The following is a 20772-nucleotide window of genomic DNA, read 5'->3' as shown; positions in this document are numbered from 1 at the left end:
AACGATTCGTTCAAAATGAACGACATTTTTAAAAGAGTAATACTAATTAGTCCTTAAAATGAACAAATCGTTCAATTCAATTCAATCACGGCAAATAATACTGACATACAGAATACCCCCAGTTTATCAAAAGTCCACGAGTTGGTATTTATCAATACCAAATGTTCTTTGATGAATAATAAATTACAAAAATGCTATTTCGAAACGATTTTATAAACATATATGTTATTAATTTATAATTTTTTTTTAATACACCAGGAGTAAGCAGAAGACATATTGCAGAATGAAATGTTAGCAACACGACAATGTATGTAATATGTATGTTTCCTTCTGTAGGAGCAGCTTGGTAATTAACTCAATGACTTCAAACTGACTTATCTCGAGCTAGCTAACCACTGACATAGGCCGCTCCATTGCATATTATAATCTTCAGCTCTCAACAATTCTTTCTTTCAAAATGAAGAAATTATGGCATTCAACCCATATGTTTCACGTAGGGGTGAAAATATCATGATAAATATAATTTTGGAATCAGAAATTTATTTGTTCTTGTCATTTCCCTCCTCCTAACAAAAAACATTTGAAATTACAGAATCTCTTAATTTTGAAAAGGGAGAATTGTTGAGGTAGAAGATTATAATAATGAAGGTTTTTTTAAATAAATTGTCGAAACTCACACAACAGTACAACATTTTTTACATCTAGACCCATATAAGGCATTAACGACATTGCATAATCAAATTAACTACTCAGCTTCAAGATCTAATTTACGTCATAAATCATTAATTTATCACTCAGGTTCATTATATTTTTGTGTTCTAAATATTAAAATATTTTCGTACCAGGCTCGATTTCAAAATTGGTATTAGTATTTCGATACTTTTTCGACTAAAAATAAATACCAAAAATATTATTACGATAGAATCATACAGCATATTTTTTGTTTAAAATGGAGTAAGCTCACATTTTGAAGACATTTGACACATCGTATTACTTCATCTCTTCGTGTTTCACCTTCCATACCGACTATTTTGTCCATTGGAGGGGAGAGGAAGTATTCAACAAACTTTGTTTATATTAAATCAGCAAAATTATTTTAATTATGTCAAATGAAGTATCAATTTTTATACTAGTGGGATATTTTCCTTTAAAAATCAAGGGAACATTCAAGCTTAGCTACCTTCTATATCATTAAAATACTTGGGAATAAATAATCTTTGATTCATAAATATTTTATATCGCCAAATGTAAATTTATCCTTTAACTTTATTTCAGGGGAACAAGTGGTATCGACATTGATCTTCGTCGAGTGGACATAAATCAATGTCAAATACCAAATGAAACTGGAGCTCTCAATATCTTTGGTGGAACAGACAAATGTAAAGCATCGACTAAGGTAATTAATGTAGTTTTTATCCCAAAATATATATGTTTCATAGCAATAAAATTATTTCCGATATTTATGAAAATAAATTATTCAGCCAATGAATTGCACATCTCTATAAATTATCCTTTCCGAGAACAATTAATGAATATATTTGAATTAATTACAATTATATAAAAGATATAAAGAATTACTAATTCCTTTTTTAAGCTCTCTTTTGCAATTCATCGCCAATATGTAGATATAAAGTATTAAGGAAAAAGATGTGAATCAAACTAAGTCATTAGTCCTAGTTATTATTTTAAACATTTTATTTATATAATACCCCTTTCCTCGCCTGAATGTAAGGCACAGACATAAGATATTAGATTTTTAACAATACCACAAGTAGTGTTGGATGTGACACTTTTTTGTCCACTAGGGTTTTTGAGTTTATTATTCTATAATTAGTTATGCAAAATCCATAGATTCACCCTTTTAACTGAATAAACAAGGCAAATTCTGCGATGAGAAAAAAAGTTGAATACGTAAGGGTTATGTTTTCGGACGTACCATTCGGAGTTGACCAGATGTAAAAACTTTAGGGCCAATAAATCCATAGAAGACCTATATCTAACAATTTATATTTCATGACAAAGTCGCTAAAGATAAGCTTACAAGTAAAAAATACTCACTGAAAACATATTTATTGAAATGAGTTCACGCCAAGGTATAATTGATTTAATCAAAAAACATAGAAATTGACTTGATTAGATTGGATATTTGAAAGTCAATTAGTTAATCTAATTTCATAGATAACAAGAATATATTTGCCCGGGGTTGCCCGGGACATTAAGAAATTAAAAGTAATTATGAACTCTTCTGCAGTATAGAAAATAAAAAAATAAAGATTGTAAAATTTTAAGAATTATTCTCGCTCCATTTTTTGCACACTTTTTAAGGAGATAAAAGATAGAAGTCCTGTGTTGTCTGGGACATAAAGAAATTAAAAGTAATTCTAAACTCTTCTGCTTCATATAAAACAAAAAAAAACTGTAAAATTCTACGAATTATTCTCGTATCTTTGCAAACTGTCTTAAAGGAGATTATATGGTTTAGAGAACAAAAAAATATTCAAGTACCATGAATCACATGAAATTTTTAAACTATCGTTAACATTCTTGGGTATCCCCTTTTATCCAAAAAAAAAAAAAAAATGGATATAATCTATAATTGGCTAAAATATGACTATGGGATGTATTTATGTTTTTTTTAAGTTCTTTTTTTTTCTTAACTCTGCACATACAATTTAAAACTCATAATTTATTTATTCCTAAATTAATTATAAATAAAGCTATCATCAATTCATTACTTTTTACGAAGTCTTACATTAGAAAAATTTAGCTTATTCACTGTAATAATAAATGAAAATTTAGACTTTTTTTTTTTAACGGTTCGATGTTAAGTGATTTTTTCTACACCTATCTGCAAAGATATTTAAGTCCCCCTAAAATTTAACTTCTAAATAAATGAGGCTTAAAAAATCATGTATATATATTATATGAATGTTACAAAATGCCGATTTACAGTGCGAAAAAAACTTGTATGATACGTGCGCAGAAGTCTAAAAGTGTTTTTGTGGTCCCCATAGAAATGCTGGATTTTCATTACTTAAATGGGAAAAATCAATTTGACGTCATTTATATTTAATGTAGATAAATTCTTAGTTTTTCACACAGTTCTTTTTTGTTTTTTTTTAATAAATTACTTCGTTTAGTGGCATCATTTGCTTGAAAATAAGTCACTTTTAAAATTACGGAAAAATTGTAAGGGAACAAATAAAAGGATAGACGTCAATAAATTTATTTATCTAGTATTTCAAACAATCTGTCGATGCGAAGTACATAAATTTCAACCAGACATTAGCACCTTCAAACTTTATTACTACGCAATATGAAAGTACTTCGTCTTATTATTTTTTTGTTTCAATTTTCAAAAAATTGTTTAAAAAATATTATATTTTGCAGAATTTTTTTTTACAAATCCACAGCTGCTTACAAAAACATTATTTGGAGGAGTATGTCATATATGAATAAATTTTTTATAAAAATATTTCAAATATTAAATTTTTGGGAAAAAAAAATTAAAAGTCCAAAGCTATTCAGAAAAAATTTCCAAAATTCATAGGTGTTCACAAATAATAAAAAAATTTGAAAAAAAAATTACTGAAATCTCTTACTGTTCTTGAAAAATTAAAATTTTTTGCGAAAAAAAAAATCAAATATAAAATTCCTCGACGAAAAGTTTCAAAAATACATAGTCATTGATAAAAAGTTAAAATTTAAATAAAACTTTATAGTAAAAAGTAAAAATTCTTTGATTAATAGTTTAAATAGAATTGAAATATTTTCCCAATCCCGATTCCAGAAAAAACACTTGATCCCCGATTCTGATTAATTATCCCATCAATATCAATTACCCTTGTCAAACCGGTTTCCTTAAAGATACCCCAAAAGCCATCCTTAATATTTATACATTGATGTCAAATGAAGACATAAAAAGGGTTATAAATATAAGTAATATGAATATATCATCGTCCTTATTAATGCATTGTACATTTGGAAATTAAATATATACAAAATTGCCAATTTATAAGATATTAATTGATTCAAAATTTCCTTGTTTGGTCATTTTTAAGTTTTAGCATAATATTTGAAGTTGTTGTTCCTTCTTTATACACTATCAATTATTATTCTTAAAAGAAAGGAGTGTCTGTATCTTATTTCTTACTATCAGTTGGAGTCATATTATTTCCCTTACCTACATCAGTATGCAAATTTAATTTGAAAAAGTATCGAAATTAAATATTTTAATCAAAAGAAAGTTTCAAATAAGAATTTGACATTCTTTATTATGATTAAAATACGACTTTTAGTAAGTTATGAAGGAAAGGAAAGTAGTTGATTTGATGCTTTCATTTTTCTACAACATACTTGGGCAACAAAACTTAATATGTGTATGTTCTAATTTTGCGAATATATGGGTTAGCTTTTTGGAATTGTAAAAGATAAGAGAGCAGATTAGCTGCTCTCAGTTGAAAAGCTATGAGTCAGCGTAACAAAACCTGTTTACAATTTTAGTAGCTAAAAATCCCCAGTCCTTATGTGATGCATCCGTACAAATTTCAACATTCAGCTTGTTCTGGTGTTGACGAGCCACAACAAAAAATTTAAAAAATAATAATATATGGAGGAAGGTAGGATTTTTTCTCATTTCTCATTGAGAAATGAGAAAAAATATATATTAATTTTAAATTAATTTTCGGCTCAAACGATGTATTAAGGATACATTTTTTTATGACTATTAATTTACAAAATTTGCTTAAGAATGCTAGGATTATTCGTTATAAAGAAGATGCCTATATGTTATTCTAAAAGTACAATGTCCCTTAATATAATAATGATAATAAAAAATGAAGTAAAGAAAATATTAATATGTTGCACTCTTTGTAAACGTGATTCAAATGTTTAACACATAGATACATAAGAGCAAACAAGAACACAATATTTTACTTTCAAATATGGTTTAAATTTGGAGTTTTAATAATTTATTTTTACATATTTATAAGTATATTATAGAAATCTCTGTTAATTAATATAAATATTAGTACCACTCAAAAAATCACGAATGTACTCTTACTTTGTTTCTCATTTTGATCGTTTTTAGAATCTATGAGCGTGCTTCTGGCTCCTAGCTTTAATTTCAATCCGTCATCAGATCCTGTATGGGTTTTTACTGGGTCTTTTTTTTTTCAATCCTGTATGCAGGTGTCCCAGAAATAATCGGGTTAGCATGCTGGAATTTGTTCTAGCACACTGCTCTGATTAGTGTCAGTTGTATGCATCGAAGCAGGCTTTTTTTTTAATGCTTGCAAACAAAAACAAAAAAAGCAAAAGAAGGAAATGTTAAGCAATATGACAAATTCAACAAAATCAAAGGCAACATTTTATTAAACTGCTAAAAACTATCACCCTCATGACTACGTCTTAGATCACTATCTTGGATGTTAAAAAGAAAGCTATGGGTTTGAATGGTCATTCCTACAACCATTATTTCTTTTCAATAATTTTCTTTTATGTTACGGGAAAGGGGTCCGAAAACCCGTTCAATCATTCTGAATAATCGTTCATCCTTGCACTGAGTGAAAGGAAATGCAGATAATTTCTGAAAAAGGGATAATATATCATCATAATATATATTTATAGTTGTATTTATATATAGTAATAATATTGTCCCTGCCACGAATGATATTTCTAATATAGAAGATTCAGTTATACAATAAGTCCTACTCCGTCACATTTTTTCCTCGTGCTCTACAAAAATCCCATCTCTATACATAGGAATACAACGAAAAAATAGTAACACACTGTAAAAGTTATTTATATGGGTAAATCAACAACAATAAATATATTTTAAATTCCATATTTAATTATGATTATGCTTGGCTAGTTGATCTCGAATCTGTAGTTAATCTATTTGTATAAAATCTGGTTTCTGAGAATTATTGATTTGAATTCTTGAGTATTTGTAACCTTTTGAGCCAAGTTTTGAGAATGAAAAAAAAACAAAAACAATCAACTCTGCACAAGTTAAATTATGTGTTGCATAGTTTTATTCTGATTTCAAATATGGGCTTACGCTTTATTTGTGGTAGTTTAGTCTTGAGAAAATGTAATTTAAATGTTAAAAAACCACCATATTTTAAGGATATAGTTTAAAAAAGATAACCCCTTTGTTTTCCAACTGTTTTTACGTGGAAGGGGTATTTATTTGAAGTGTCAATAATTAGGTGTTCAATTAAAAAAAAAAGAGAGAATTTGGTTTCGAAGAGTTCTGATTTAGCTACAATATTCATTTCATTTTGATTTCATTGAGGAAATACGCATTGATCCCTTTGCTACTAAATTTCAAAACGTTTATAATGAACCCTTGACGATAACTGCCTTTCTCTCGTTATGATTGCCCCTCTATTATATATTTATACATGCAAGTAGATATTTCTTCGCTTGACATGTAATTATATATTGCTTTCTTTTGTCAAACAAATTAGTTAAATAAAGAGGAGATCTTACAACGTTGTACATATGTTATATATGTACAACGTTGTAAGAACCATACACCATTCACATATTGAATGCTTCTATATATTTACATACATAGTGCGTAGCCGAAAATGTCCGATGAAATCATTTCTAAGATGCTCCCACCTTCTCCTCGCGCTCTTTTTCCTTTACAAAAATATCAATTTTATCCTTGGTTGATGAGTGTGCCAGGTTAGGATCCTTGTTGAGAGTTTGATCAAAACTACATAGTGGAGGGAAATACAATGACTTTGTAAAACATTGTGATACGCATATTAAATATAAAGCTATAAGCCTTTAAAGTTTGTTTTCATACTGGACATTGCTGCGTATGCAATAGTATATCATGTCCATAAAAAAAGAAATTGCTTAGATATATATATATATATGTTATTCATTAACATGAAGTCAATATAACACTTTCTTTTTATTCTTATATTTATAGAGAGAGAAAAATACATACATTAGGGCTTAATACATTAGAGCGACTACATATGATGTCTTAGCTAATGTATGTACATTGTATTATGCTATATTTTAATAAAATAAGGACATTTGATAAATTATTACTATGTATGTACCCATATACCTACATTAGGGTGAGGCTAATTCCTCATTTTTGTCCGAAGAACCTTAAACTTTTTATGGTTCATTGTAAAGAGCTAATGAACGCATTTCTGCAATTTTATTGATATACATTCAAATCCGAATATAATAAAAATACGCTGATGGATAATGTTATCTCAGATATCAATTTTTTACTACGTAAAATACTTAGCATAGTATAAAATCCGCAGAAAGTCTCTTTTTTTTTTCTTCCCTTTGTAAGATATCAATTTCATAGGAATTCATGAGAATGAAGAATTCCCAAAAGGATTCTTTCTTTTTTACTGGTACAAATTGTGAGCTGGTGCCATCATTTTTATTCTGTATATTTATTTTTAAATTAATTTCACATTGATTTTGAATCCATACGGGAACATATCCTGAGTGCCGTTCGAAAAAACCTTTTCCTTAAGGATAATCTAAACAATCACGATCAAATGTCAAAACCAGGACCTTATCAAACACGAGTTTCAAACTTGTACCAAATCCTATGGTTGGGATTTTTTATAAGCATTGGATATAAACAAATCGGATATGTTCAATTTTTCCTCGGAAAAATAGACGTTTTTTTTTGTCCAGATTTGACTGTGTAATCATATTTACCTTGAAAGTCATTGAAAAGGGAATTTTTTTAATCTTAAATATTTAAAATCCGTCAACTACTAAAATAGTGTATATATGAATTAAAAAACCGAACATATATATATGTTTAGATTGACATTTTTGTAAATCTTATAGTATGTATTAGGGACATTCAAAACTCAAAAATAGGATTTATATATAGTTTATGTCACTTTTTTTCTCAATACTTCATCGGCATTGTATTCAACTTAAGTTTTAGGTCTAGTAAAAAGGACTACTTTATTTTTCCAATGGAGGGCTTTACTAATATGTATCTCAGGTTATAAGTTGCGATCAGTGTACGCTAAATGACGTTAGAAAGATAAGATATAGCTCTAAAAAACAGACTGGGGATTTTTTGAGTCAGTATTGTTTGAGTGCGCGTCAAAAATGGACACCAAATAAGAGAAAATACACCATTTTTTACAGTTTTTCTTCGAAGAAGGCGAAAACGCGAGTAAGGCAGCCAAAAATGTGAATAGTTTTTATGGGCCTGATACTTTGTATAACAGCCAATCATGCACGTTTTTTGTTTTCATCGATTCCGTTGCAGTAATTTTGAAGGGAAAGATTCACCACAGTCTTGAAGGCTAGTTGTTGAAAATGTGAATAAAATAATGGAAATATTCGAGTCCAACCGTAGCGTAAGCAATGCTTGATTGCTAAAAATGATACACATTAATGAGGGGAAAAAACAATCAAAAAACATACTGGATTTTTTATACTAAACCTATTATTAATATATTTCAATGAAATAACTCAGGCATGTTGATTAGGTACATACACAGTTCTTAAAAATAGCATTATCTATCAAAATTTAAGAGTTTGTAGTGAACCAGCCTCACCCCTAATGTACATAAACATACCTACATATATATGATTTTGTAAAGAAACTGATGGACCTTCTTTTATTTAAAAAAAAAGAAAATGGTAAGTAAAATCAAAAAATAATGTACATACATGTATGTAGACTTAATAATGGGTTGATGAATAGGGCATAATTACTTATACCCATATTGTACATTAGGACGGTTTGTTTTCAACTTTTTTTTATAATTTTGATTACGGCAAGTACGGAAGCCTTGTTTTCATCTATAATAAATAACATTTGCTCAATTGTATTGCTTCACAATGCCAGAATTAGGTGGTACATCTCGCTCAAAGTTTGAAAGTATATATATAATAATGATTATAGGCGGAGGTTTGCGCTCTACCATGTGCAAGTAGTTTTACATTAAATCATTTTCATAGACACTTGTCACAACTACAAAATATATTTATCAAGTGATTTTCGAATATTGCACTTTTTCAAACGTCGACCAAGATGTACGACCCAAAGATGAAATTAACGTAGAACAAAAAATTTTTTGCATAGGTTCTTTTCTTACAACATAGTAACAATTTTTCTGAACTAACACAAATTGCAATTCGAGAACCCTCCTATTGTACATCTATGCTTTAGAAAGCCTTTCAATGAATAAAAATCACTCTTTTCCTCAATTTATTTGAGTCAAATTAATTTTCTTAATGCATAATGATTTTCCATTTCGGTAAGAACCTGATTTTTTTTAGAATAAGCTTTCTTATGAAGAGTTCGAGTTCTTAAAATGTCTTTTGTTAATCCTATATGAAACAAACTTTTTAAACTCTTTTGATTACATAAATTTAATGTAAAATATTTAGTGTTCTGCATATGTGACGTTCAACATAAAAGAAGGCTGAGATAAAAGAGATTTTTTTTTTTTTTAAGAAAAAATTTGCGGAAAAAAAGAAAAGGGCTCTACTTTTTCTGCACTCACGGTAAAATCAAATTCATACAAAATTATTTTCTAAAAAAACAATTCAAAATTTTAAATTAAGCCTAAAAGAAGAAGGAAATAGGTCCAATGCATTTATCCTTTCCTCAAGCCCCTCTCAAGGTAAAACCACCCCTGTGCAAGAGTAGTAAACAAATTGACAGCTATCAAAATATGTATCTTTGTTTGCGTGAGAAATATGAGTATGATGACCAATACAATATTTAATCATTGGAAGTATTTTTAAAAATATAGTTAATTTGTTATGAAAGAACAAAAAAGGTTTTGTAAAATACTCGTTATACTTCATTAGTAATTTCATTGACTAAATTACTATCCATATACCATTTATAAAAAGAGTACTCTATACATGAATGACACACTCTGTTTCCCCGTTCCTTTTTTTTATTAACTTAAGGCTATTATTAAAATCTTGCTATTAGTAGAATAGTTATGAAAGGAAAGAGGGAATTGAATTTAAAAAAATGTGTAATGAATGTCTTGAAGAATTACTGAGGCTAATTGTAAATCCTTTTAACTATGAAGTAAAACGCTTGAAGAAAAATGAAGAAAATATATATATTAGGTTTCAAATAAGATTTGTTATTTTACACGATTTATCTTTTATTAAAGCGCATTGCTTTAGGAGTTGTAATCAAACTATGAAGACGTAAAAACATAACAATTTAAAAATATGTGCACAATGAAGTATGATGACTCAATAAATAATTTATCCTTCAAATGCTGAAATGTATTTATACATGACTATTAAATGGGACTTTCAACTACATATCTTCATGCTCAAATATGGCAATGAATTCTAACCATGAACAAAAAGGTTTATTACATAATGTTGAGTGTTTGGGGAGGGGTACTTGGTTCTGGTATTTTTTTTTTTTTTTTTAGAAATTAAATTTTCAATATTTGAATATTTTGAAAAAAAAATAAAATTAAATATTAATATAGTAAATTAGTAAAAAACAAAAATTACTTTATTTTTTGGGGGGCCGGGGGACTACAGCCCTTCCAGTCCCTACAACATTTTATGTTCTAAGATCGACTTATGATGTTTTTTGGTCTCACTCTATAGACCCTTTTTTTTCATACCTGATATACGAGTTGTACAGATAAAGTTTCATATGACGTCATTACACTGATGTTCATATGACATGATATAGAATTCATCCATAAAATTAGTTTAGACTGAATTTTAAAAGATACCTATCTGGATCAAAATATTTCGGCCCAACACAATATATAAGGGTCTCAGACCGGGTTAGGATTTTCAGACCAAAGCCCAACACTAGTAAATACCTTATATAATTTTTATGAAAGATCTCATAACAATATTTTCATATGTGTAATAAAGGACGTTCCTTGAATTCTGAGTCAATTAAAAAAATCAACAAGCCGGCTGAGATCTGTTCAGCTAAAAAAAAGAAATTAAATGACTCAGACAACAATAAAAATAAATGGTTAATTAATTGATCTATGAACAAAAAAAAATGATATTAATTAATTATTATTGTTTATGTAGAGCAACTAACACTTAGATATATTTTTACCTTGCGTTTCCTTCTCGAACTTTCTATACGGCTCATCTGCGAATATACTTTCCTTAATAAGTTTAAAATTTGGTAACATAAATATATATTTTTTTATTGAATTTCATTAGCAAAACAAAAAAAATGAGTGTCTTATAGACACAAAATATGCCAAAAATTTAATTAAGAACTCAATGTGGACATTATAACATATGTAGATAAGTAATTTAATTATCTACACAAATATTTCTTTTTTTTTCTTCTAAAAAACTATAATTTTCTTTCAACACTTTTAAGTGTCATACAGTCGAACATAACGAAAGAAATAGCTTAAAAACACACGATTGAGTATCTGGCCTTTAAAAAACAATACTATGTAAGGAGAACGTGATCAGTGGTAGATAATATATAAAAACTAGCTAAAACCTCGAAAAAAGGAATACGTACAATAATTTGATTGGCAGTATAGACGAGGGTTGAGATGGAGACCACACTCACATTATTAAAGTTTAAAACGGAAGAATATTTCTTAATAAAATCTCACCTCTTCTTGATTTCTGACCTTTGAAGGTCTCAAAGCCACTCCTGCGAAATTGTACAACGTAGCTGAATATTTAAACAAATCACCCAGACTTGTAGGTTTCCGACTTGTTAGAATATACTCACTACATAGTCTAAGTTTTTAGAATAATAATAATTTAAAAAAAACAAACATAGAAAAGCAAGGATGACACTCCATAGATATTTATTTATCCATACAAGTATTGAATTTGTAATGATTACTCACTTCATTTATCAAAGAACTGAATATTTGATTTAACTTGTAAGAGAGCAACATTTTGTTGGACCTGTTTGTGTTGTTCTTATTCAGATTTTTCACGGTTTTGCCTTTCTTTGATAACAGAATATTCTTACTACAGTAGAGTTAAGAGCAGGTCTAAGACACATTTTGGTATCGATATGCGTCCATAGTTATCCATCCGTGTGTTAATCATGGTTTAGAGAGAGGCTGTTGTAGTGACCATGGGATGGCTCAACATTAATAAGTCCAATAAATTATTATCTTGATAGAATATTCATACCTCTGTCCCCGTACCGATGATTGCACCAAAAATTAATGTCAGACCACGTAATGAAATGTAATTGTTCTCAAGTTGTTGAGCATTATTTAATCGGTCACAAACTGTAAATTAAAAATATTATCGATCTTAAATTTGAAATGAGTGGATGAAAAACTTTGTATGACATCATCAAAGCAATGTTTGCTCATTTAAAATCTAGTTCTTAAAATATTGATCCAGAGTGAAGTTTTGATAGATGAAACCGATTATGATTGATTAGTTTTAGGAGATCAATTTTGTTCAGCCAAAGTTTCTAAATAAAGTCTAAACAATAATATGTTAAATAAAAATACCTACAAACCTTTATGTTTCAATATTGTGGTCAAAATAGTGGCACTGTAACCATTAAGGCCATTGAAACCCCACTTTTTTGGACTGAGTGTAATATTTCTATAATGAAATTGTAAGGTTGCTTGACTATGACATCATTATTAAATAATTTGTCTTCTCTCCAATTGCATACTCATTCTGGCACTGCTGGATCAAATTCACATTATCCAAGCTAGAACAAGACTTTGAGAGATAGAGAATTAAATAAAAAATGTTGTAATTAGTTATAGAAAAAGAAACATTTAATTTAGTTTGTTTGTTCTTGCCCTTGACATCGTTTTCTAGTCTTTGAGTGGTCGAGACCAAAACAAGACCACGTGTCCTGTATACATACACACCACACTTTTTTTTTTTTAAAGACGCATATTTTTGTGTGGGTTAGGGAACAACTAATTTTTTCCCAATATTTGACTAAAGGATTTCTAATAACATTTGTTATGACCTTTGTTAGATAAGACATTTCTTGATAGCTTTGCAGAGCCACGGTTGGGAATCACTAGATTACACATGTAATGAAGACAAAAATCCACTTTATCCCACTTTATAATTGCAACATATTAGCATAAAGATATTGTAAATCATAACTTTAATTAAAATAAAATTGTTATTATATATATGTTTTTAAATAAATAGAACAAAGGAAAAATTATCTCATAAGCAATAGCAATTTTTTCCAAAATATTTCGTAAATATTTAATTATTATCTGTTTAGAAGAAAAGTGATAGCACAATGCATCCATCCTTCATTGCATTGAGTACAGAGTTCAATGTACCCCATGAGTTGCTCTTATGATAAGGGTCCTTAATATAAATCTAAGATGAATTAGAACTCTACAGGATCTAACAAGTTGGTATTAATCAATAGACAATAGATATTGTTCTTTTTTAGTTTTATCAATTGATAAAACATAGTCATCACTTAGAAAATTGAGTCTTTTAACTTTTTAGTTTGAAAGGTTTTGACGTCAAATGCTTGCATTTCGAAACTTTTCAAACGACGTTACCTCACAACCCTAAAACACAGACTTCCTTTTATTGTATCTTCCAACTTACAAAAAAAGAAACCGAAAAAAGACCCAAATTAGTTGGTATTTAGCCAATTCGGAGCGATGTAATTATTATTCAATAACTGGTCGGAATCGTACACAGCTTAGCAAGAGTGAATTCGAATTTGCCCAAATAACCTTCAGAACACTGATAGAAGAAAATAAGTTAGAAACATTTACAGTTTACAAAAAAGTACCATATAAATTTTTGTGCTAGTGAGATAACTAACGCCTTGAAAAATATAGATTGTATTCTGGTTTCCTACCTGTCAATTCCTTCTTCTTAATCCAAAGTCATTGTTGTTTCATGATATATTATTTTTGATCAATAAATAAAATAATTAATTTTACTCTATTAATGCACAATTTATTGTTGATCCCTCGTATAGTTTTTAATTCTATATATATGCCTTCTCATTATTTATCATTTTAAATTAAGTGCGCTTGCTACTCTTTCTTAAGTTTGAAGCTCCTCTGGACTTAGTTTATATGCATTGTCGACATCACTTTATTTTGAAGAATACAACATGTTTTCATAACTTTAATGGTATGATATTTTAAAAAAATATATCTCAAGTGGTTGGGGTTGACTCGCTTGACTATACTAGAACTATTTTGTGGAGGAAAGGTTGCAATATATATTGAAGGTAACAATGCGTGCGCCAATTAAGTCAATTATATGACTAAATATAAATAAATAATTAATACTTAGGGGAAGAATAAATTCACACTACGTTAAATATGCTTCATATTCAATGTCATTGATTAGTGTTCATTACTTACTTAGTTATATAAATAATCGGCTTCATTATGTTGAATTTGGAACTTTGTTGAGCTAAATATTCAATAAGAAAATTGAAAAAATAAACCAAAATTGACCTCTTTTTTTTTGTAGTATACGGCCAATTCTTTAATTTGATCAGTGAACATTTAGTCCGGGAACGTTGGCTTAGCCATTTTACAATCCCTTCTTAACAAAAAAAAATAACAACATTCTTTCGCTTTTATACATAATTACCTTGCAATTTATATTTATGCTCTCTTTCAAAGTCATTTACATGTGAATTGCATTTCTTTTATTTGCCTTTGAAAGTTATTTTTGAAAGAAAGGAGCCTTTGTTAAGATACATATTGTACATGATATATGTGCAATCTTTATTTGTTTCACTGATATCTAGATTATTACTCCCTTATATCATATTACATTCTAAACTAATTAATTAGTAATGAGCATGGAAACTTTTCCTTACGTATAATCAAAGGAATATCCATTAGAATGGACGGTGTAATCAAAAACTTTTCCCCTCCCCTTTTTTTATATTGAATTACTTAATTTGGAGGAAGTTTTTGATAAAGAAAAATTAATAATTATGATGTTCATACAACATTATTATTGTAATAAAAAAGTAAGTCCAAAATTACACAAGACTTTTTAGTTTAACAATCTATGAAAATTGTTCTTTTTGCACTTATATTGTTCTTAGAAGTTATGTGTACAAAATGTGTATTCTAGCGCATCACATATTAATTAATATGTCAATTTTCCTTCTTTTAAAAAAAATATGTAAAATTAATTGGTGGTAACATCTTGATACAAATAGGACTAGATTATATATGTACTTTTTGGTATGCGAGACTTTTTTGTAGTTGACAATCATAAGATTATTTTCCAAAAATGTTTTCATAATTACTTCCTTCTTGTAGAGAGAACATATTTGCATAGAGTAATAACTTTGGAGTATATTCATAAAGTTGACATACCTTTGACTGACATGGGGGAACATTGAGAATTTGTTAGAGGGTATTGATGGAAATAATATGATAATGGAAGAGTTAGAGAGCAGCTTTTGTTGTTGCTGCCTGAAAAGTATTTTTATTATAGTTGGTGAAATGACTAAAAAGAAAGGACTTACGGAACTGTTTCATAGATAACCCCCTAAATGAAGAGAACTATCGTCAAGGCATGAAGTCGATTTTGAAAAAAACTAAGTGCAGTTGGTTCTATAAATGCCCTTATTGCTAATACAAAAGAAATGTTACAATTGCTTGAAGTGTATTGTGGCCTCTAGATGATGCATTTACAAAAGTGAATCCTTTGCTTCTGGTAAAGGGTTTCGAAATTCTTTGAGACCTGGAGAGATTGCATCACAAACTTCTGGCTTAATTGATTTTTAAAAGGCTTATGTGGTTCCAGAGAAAATCCATTTCAAACTACCTAGTTTAAATGATATCTCATTCAGGAGACAGGTAAAAGCCATAAGGGTTGAATCTATGCGAAGATTGCAGTCGTCATTGGATATGGTAAAATCGGTATTAAATCGGAGGAGTGTTGATGTCTCCGCTCCTCATGCCTGTATGATCTTCATAAATAATCTCCTTACTCCATCTGAGAAATGTTTCGCGTATGGAGTAGTGATATGAACACTGGAAGTATCAGGATACCTATCAGATAACCATAATTGAAATTTTTTGCAATTCAGAAAGAGACACAACTTCACACTTTCTGTGGGAGTGCCCAGTTTTAAAGCTTGTTACTCTGGTAGAGCTGGTAAAAGAACACTTCAGAAACTCATTATGCAGAAAGGATTTTTTCACACTAGCATCCAATTACAAAATATACATATAACTTGCTGTGATCCTGAAAATTAGATTCTGCATCTACGTCATGAAAGTATCCAGCTCCAAGCTGGATGGTGCCCTGATAAATATTTTAAGAAATTATATTTGCATTTTAAAACCAATTAAGTACAGGTTTTAAATGTTTTAATAAATGTCTGTGTGTGTTGTATATCTTTTATTACCCATTCTATACTATATTTCCATTATTTCAAAATTTTTGAAATAAATTCTGGTTATGAAAAAAAAAAAAAATGTATTCAGTATTTTATGTCCAACCCCTTAACTTTCAAGAACATATTCAGGAATTACTCAGACATTATTTCTTAATTCTACTATGAGTCGAACAGAAGATTACAATTATAACTCCACAAACAAGCATCAATGATACTATTTGTCGTTTATGCATTAGTGAATACTTGATAGTTAGATGTTACCTCATCAAAAATAAGGATACACGCTTTGGAAAATAAAGATAAAACCACTGTTCAGGTTGCTACTACAAAAATATCTAGCACTCGAAAAATAGTCTATTTTTTACAATTCTAGTACTGTCCTTTAGTAGCAGAGTTGAATAGAGTGTGACCTAAACTCCTCCTTTGAACTTATGTTATGTCATTGTGTGTTAATATTACATGCCCGATTTAGTGATGAAACGAATTCTTAAATTGCAGTTCCGGATTCACTCTGGTTCTTTCTCTAACGGTTCCCTATTATTAACAGATCATCATCTAAATTAAAACGGTTTTGCTCCATTTTGAATCCCATTCCTTGATTATGCTGACGATTTGGTTTTTTCAACCCCATTATTAGTAAAAATAGTACTTATGTAATACAAGGGGGACGAAGAGGAAAGTGTAGAGACAGGCCCGTTTCTATAGTTATATGTGAGTTAGTCAGTCTTTAGAGGGTCGGCAAAAAATTATTCGTCAGTTAAATCATTTGTTCCTTTATTCTACTTGTTATATTTTTCAAAACGCCACGACCCCTATAGGGTATAGTGTGTTTGAGCATGTTCCCGATCGTCTAAGGGAAAGTGAGAACACACTAGATGAATGATCACACTTCATTCTTGTTGGTTAGTTTAGATAGTTTGCACTCTGGTTTATTTTGAAAAAAACAAACAAAAAATAACATGATCTTTTGTGTATTATTATAGAACAGTTCAAAGAGTTACTTGCTTTTCTCAATTTAGAATTGCAGAAAAGGGTTTGGACCTGCAATCTGTACCATCACTATCCATGGTTTAGTAGTAGCATACTTAATGTCTTTTATTATAAATTGATTATTTCCATGGTGTTAAATATATATATTGTCTTTTGTAGACAAATTTTGATGTTTCTGCTCTTTTTTTCTAATAAATACTATCAACGTTGATTGGTTGAATTAGAATGGTCTCTTTTTAGCTAGGTAAGAATTAATATACCACTAAAACTGATTTTGATACTTTTTTTTCTCCTGTAAATATGTTGTGTGATACGAAAAAGTAATGATGTACTTTATTTGACAGTAAATTATGTTAATTTATTCAACTTTGTTTGACTCTTTCATAAAGAAAAACATGAATACATAATTAATCATGCAAATGAAAAGTTATTTTATTTTTACCATTTCCCCTCTTTTTTAAAGAAAATAACTTATTTGAAACAAAGAAGATTTTAAATCTATTCTCTTAATCTTTATTTTGCTCCTTATATATTTTTCACCCACAACGAATTTCCGTACCTTCGTATACATAAAATAAGAGCATTATTATGGAAGTTAGCCAATTAAGCACGTCATTACCACTAAATTTATTATATGTTGAAGAATGGGAAAACAAAGTTGAAAATTATAAGTTCTGCAAGTATACAAAAAAAGAAAGAATCCTAAAATAAAATTGTTAATCCTGACAGTTGAAATAATGTTTGGGAGGAGAGTAACTGAGACTTCATGACGTTTTATTAGATCAGCCGCAAGCCCTAATATTCATGGGGGGAATAAGTAAAGTTGTACAAAAATATGACTTGTAAGGGTGGGGTTGTCATTGTTATTTAATTTTACACGGGAGAACATATAATTTTGAATAAATGACTAGTGCCTCCTGTGATCCTGAATGACGGAGAGCTATAAGTATAACCCCTTGTTGAACTCAGAGTATAACATTTTGCGTTGTTGTGAGTGTAGTAGATTGTATTTTTTAACATCTTTATTGTTTATTTTAGTCCTTTGTAACTGATCAACCAAACACTTTATTTGTAGTATATAATCTCATTTGCATTATTCGTTTCTTATTTGCAATTACGTGCTTGTACCTTTGGAGTGAAACTGAAGAAAAAGTTGTGATAATTAAGTGCAAACTTTGAAATTTTCAATGCATAAGTTAAGGAAATACGCAGTACCAAGAAAAACCCGTTTACTTTTATTTTTGTTTGTGATTAATTTCCTTTTATTTCCTTAATTCTCGTTGTATCCACCTACCTGTCAAATTAGAAGTCCATAATTGTATTTTCAAAGATGTTTAATAATTTGATAGCAAAGCTCGTAATTGTTTTTTTTCAAATATTTTTTTCTAAGGATGGCTCCGCTTAATATCCGTGCCTGTGGACTTGTACTTGGAATTTTAATATAAAGAATACACGTATATTACCTGCAAAAATGGGTACCCTGTGGGTAATTACTCGTTGAAGAGTAAAATTTTAAATAGCTTTTGTGCCCTTAATTATTGCCTGGGTATATGACATATAATACATGGGCTGAAAAGTACTGGGCTTAACAAAAAAAAACAGGTTTTTCTCATTCAAAATTAACATTTTTTAAAGTTATTATTATAACTATTTATTAATGTTTACTTGCTTTATCTAGTGGAGTCCCCCATAACACTTTTCAAGCCATTACTTTGCTTGAACGGTATTTTTTCCCCATGAAAAAGCTGTGTAAAATTAAAACACCAAATTGTTTTTAATCCATAACCAATCCAAAAGGGATGAGGAGGGAGAAGTTATATTAAAATGACATCATCATATTGATGGCAACATAAGCACGCAACTTTTCAGTCTTATTTTTTTTCTCAAAAAGTGGGGCCTTCCCCCTGCTGTGGCGTCTATGCTCATCAGTAACTTAGTGGGATTTTTTTTTGAAGGTTTTTTGTAATTAAGGCTATATAACTACAATAGAATATTCGGTTCTAGACGAGTTTAAAGTTCAATTACTCGTGTCTAATCGAAACCGAACACTAGTTTCTTCACATGAAATAAAAATAAAATACAATATCTATATGGCCTTCCATTTATTGAAGTTTTAGTTCAGTAATTGAGAGTATTAAGGTAAGAATATAGTAAGCCTGTGTTGAATCGATAAAAGTTCCATAAGTGGTCCATCAAATATATTCAATGTAACATAACAATCCACATTATTCGTTGAGACTTTCTAAAGCTTTTCACTCGCGTCATATTAAAAGTTTTTTATAATACTTTTCTTTTTATGGTTAAGGGCATAAATATAATATATATACCGGGTATCCCAAAAGTCTTTTACCACTTTTTTTTTGCAGGAAATAACCATGCACAAAAGTTAAGAATGAGGTTGTACAGGAACATCTTAAAAATACTTTTTTTATTTGCTCATTAGAAAGATTATTATTTATAAGTTTGATTTCCACCCGCTTCAATTACAGTCTCCTTACGAACTCGGAAGGTATAATTTAGCTAAGTAATTTTAGATGTGAATTGGAACAATGTATGGAATGATATAACATCTGCCTATCTTGAAAAACTAACAGCAAGAATGCCAAAAGTCTGTAAAGCAGTAATTGCAACAAAGGGAGGATTTTTTGATGGAACCTTAATTTTTCTTCATTTTAATAGCCTAATTACTGTATTACCTGATCACAAAGTCATAGGTAGTTAGAAAAATAAGTTTAAATAAGTAAAATATGATTATATTAATTAATTATTTATAAATAAAAAAGTGTCAATTTTGAACTAAAAGTACACTTTTTCGAAGTTTTATCTATTTTCAGTTGGTATCTTCTTTGTCAAGTGTGACCTTCTCTTTTCTTCCACTTCTAGATAATTAAAAGATGATTACTAAAATATCCAGTTAATTAAAATAATTATTGATTAATCATAATGTATTGTTGAGTGATTCAGACATATGAATATTATTATTATGTTGTTTGATTTATTAAGAATTGTTGATGTCGGCCATTTTGGGGCCAAAATAAACTATTAGATATAGAAGGGACCAACAAATAAAATGATTTAAACCTTACCCTTTAATGGCTAGTTTTATCATTTCTAATATCTTTTAAAAATATGTTATTACACCGTTTTACTCTATCTTATTTCTATATTGTGGACAATATATTAATAATTAACACGGAAAGAACAAGATATTTTTTTCTAATAATCCTACTTTTATCGTCTTAAATCCATCACAAAAAAAAGTTTTATTATACAAATATACCTATTTTATCTGAATTGAGGTCGAGCATACCATTTTATAACACAGAATAAATAATAATATAAAAAAGAATTTAGTCGCATAGCTCAATCTTCATCCATCAATTAAGAGATTTACAAACTAAAATTTAAATTACACAGACCTT

The 20772-nt window shown here is 29.0% G+C and overlaps 1 protein-coding gene across 1 annotated transcript in view; it reads left to right on the top strand.

Moving 5' to 3' along the window:
* Nucleotides 1–20772, top strand: part of LOC121114902 (uncharacterized) — a 265038-nt gene that overhangs the window by 137025 nt on the left and 107241 nt on the right. The window contains 1 exon segment of the mRNA XM_040709015.2: nt 1276–1396. Coding sequence (XP_040564949.1) covers nt 1276–1396 — 121 coding nt within the window.

Source organism: Lepeophtheirus salmonis, chromosome 3 (assembly GCF_016086655.4).
Source record: "Lepeophtheirus salmonis chromosome 3, UVic_Lsal_1.4, whole genome shotgun sequence".
Taxonomy (NCBI): Eukaryota; Metazoa; Arthropoda; class Copepoda; order Siphonostomatoida; family Caligidae; genus Lepeophtheirus; species Lepeophtheirus salmonis.
The sequence above is the reverse complement of the archived record's forward strand: the minus strand, read 5'-3'. Positions and strand labels throughout refer to the sequence as shown.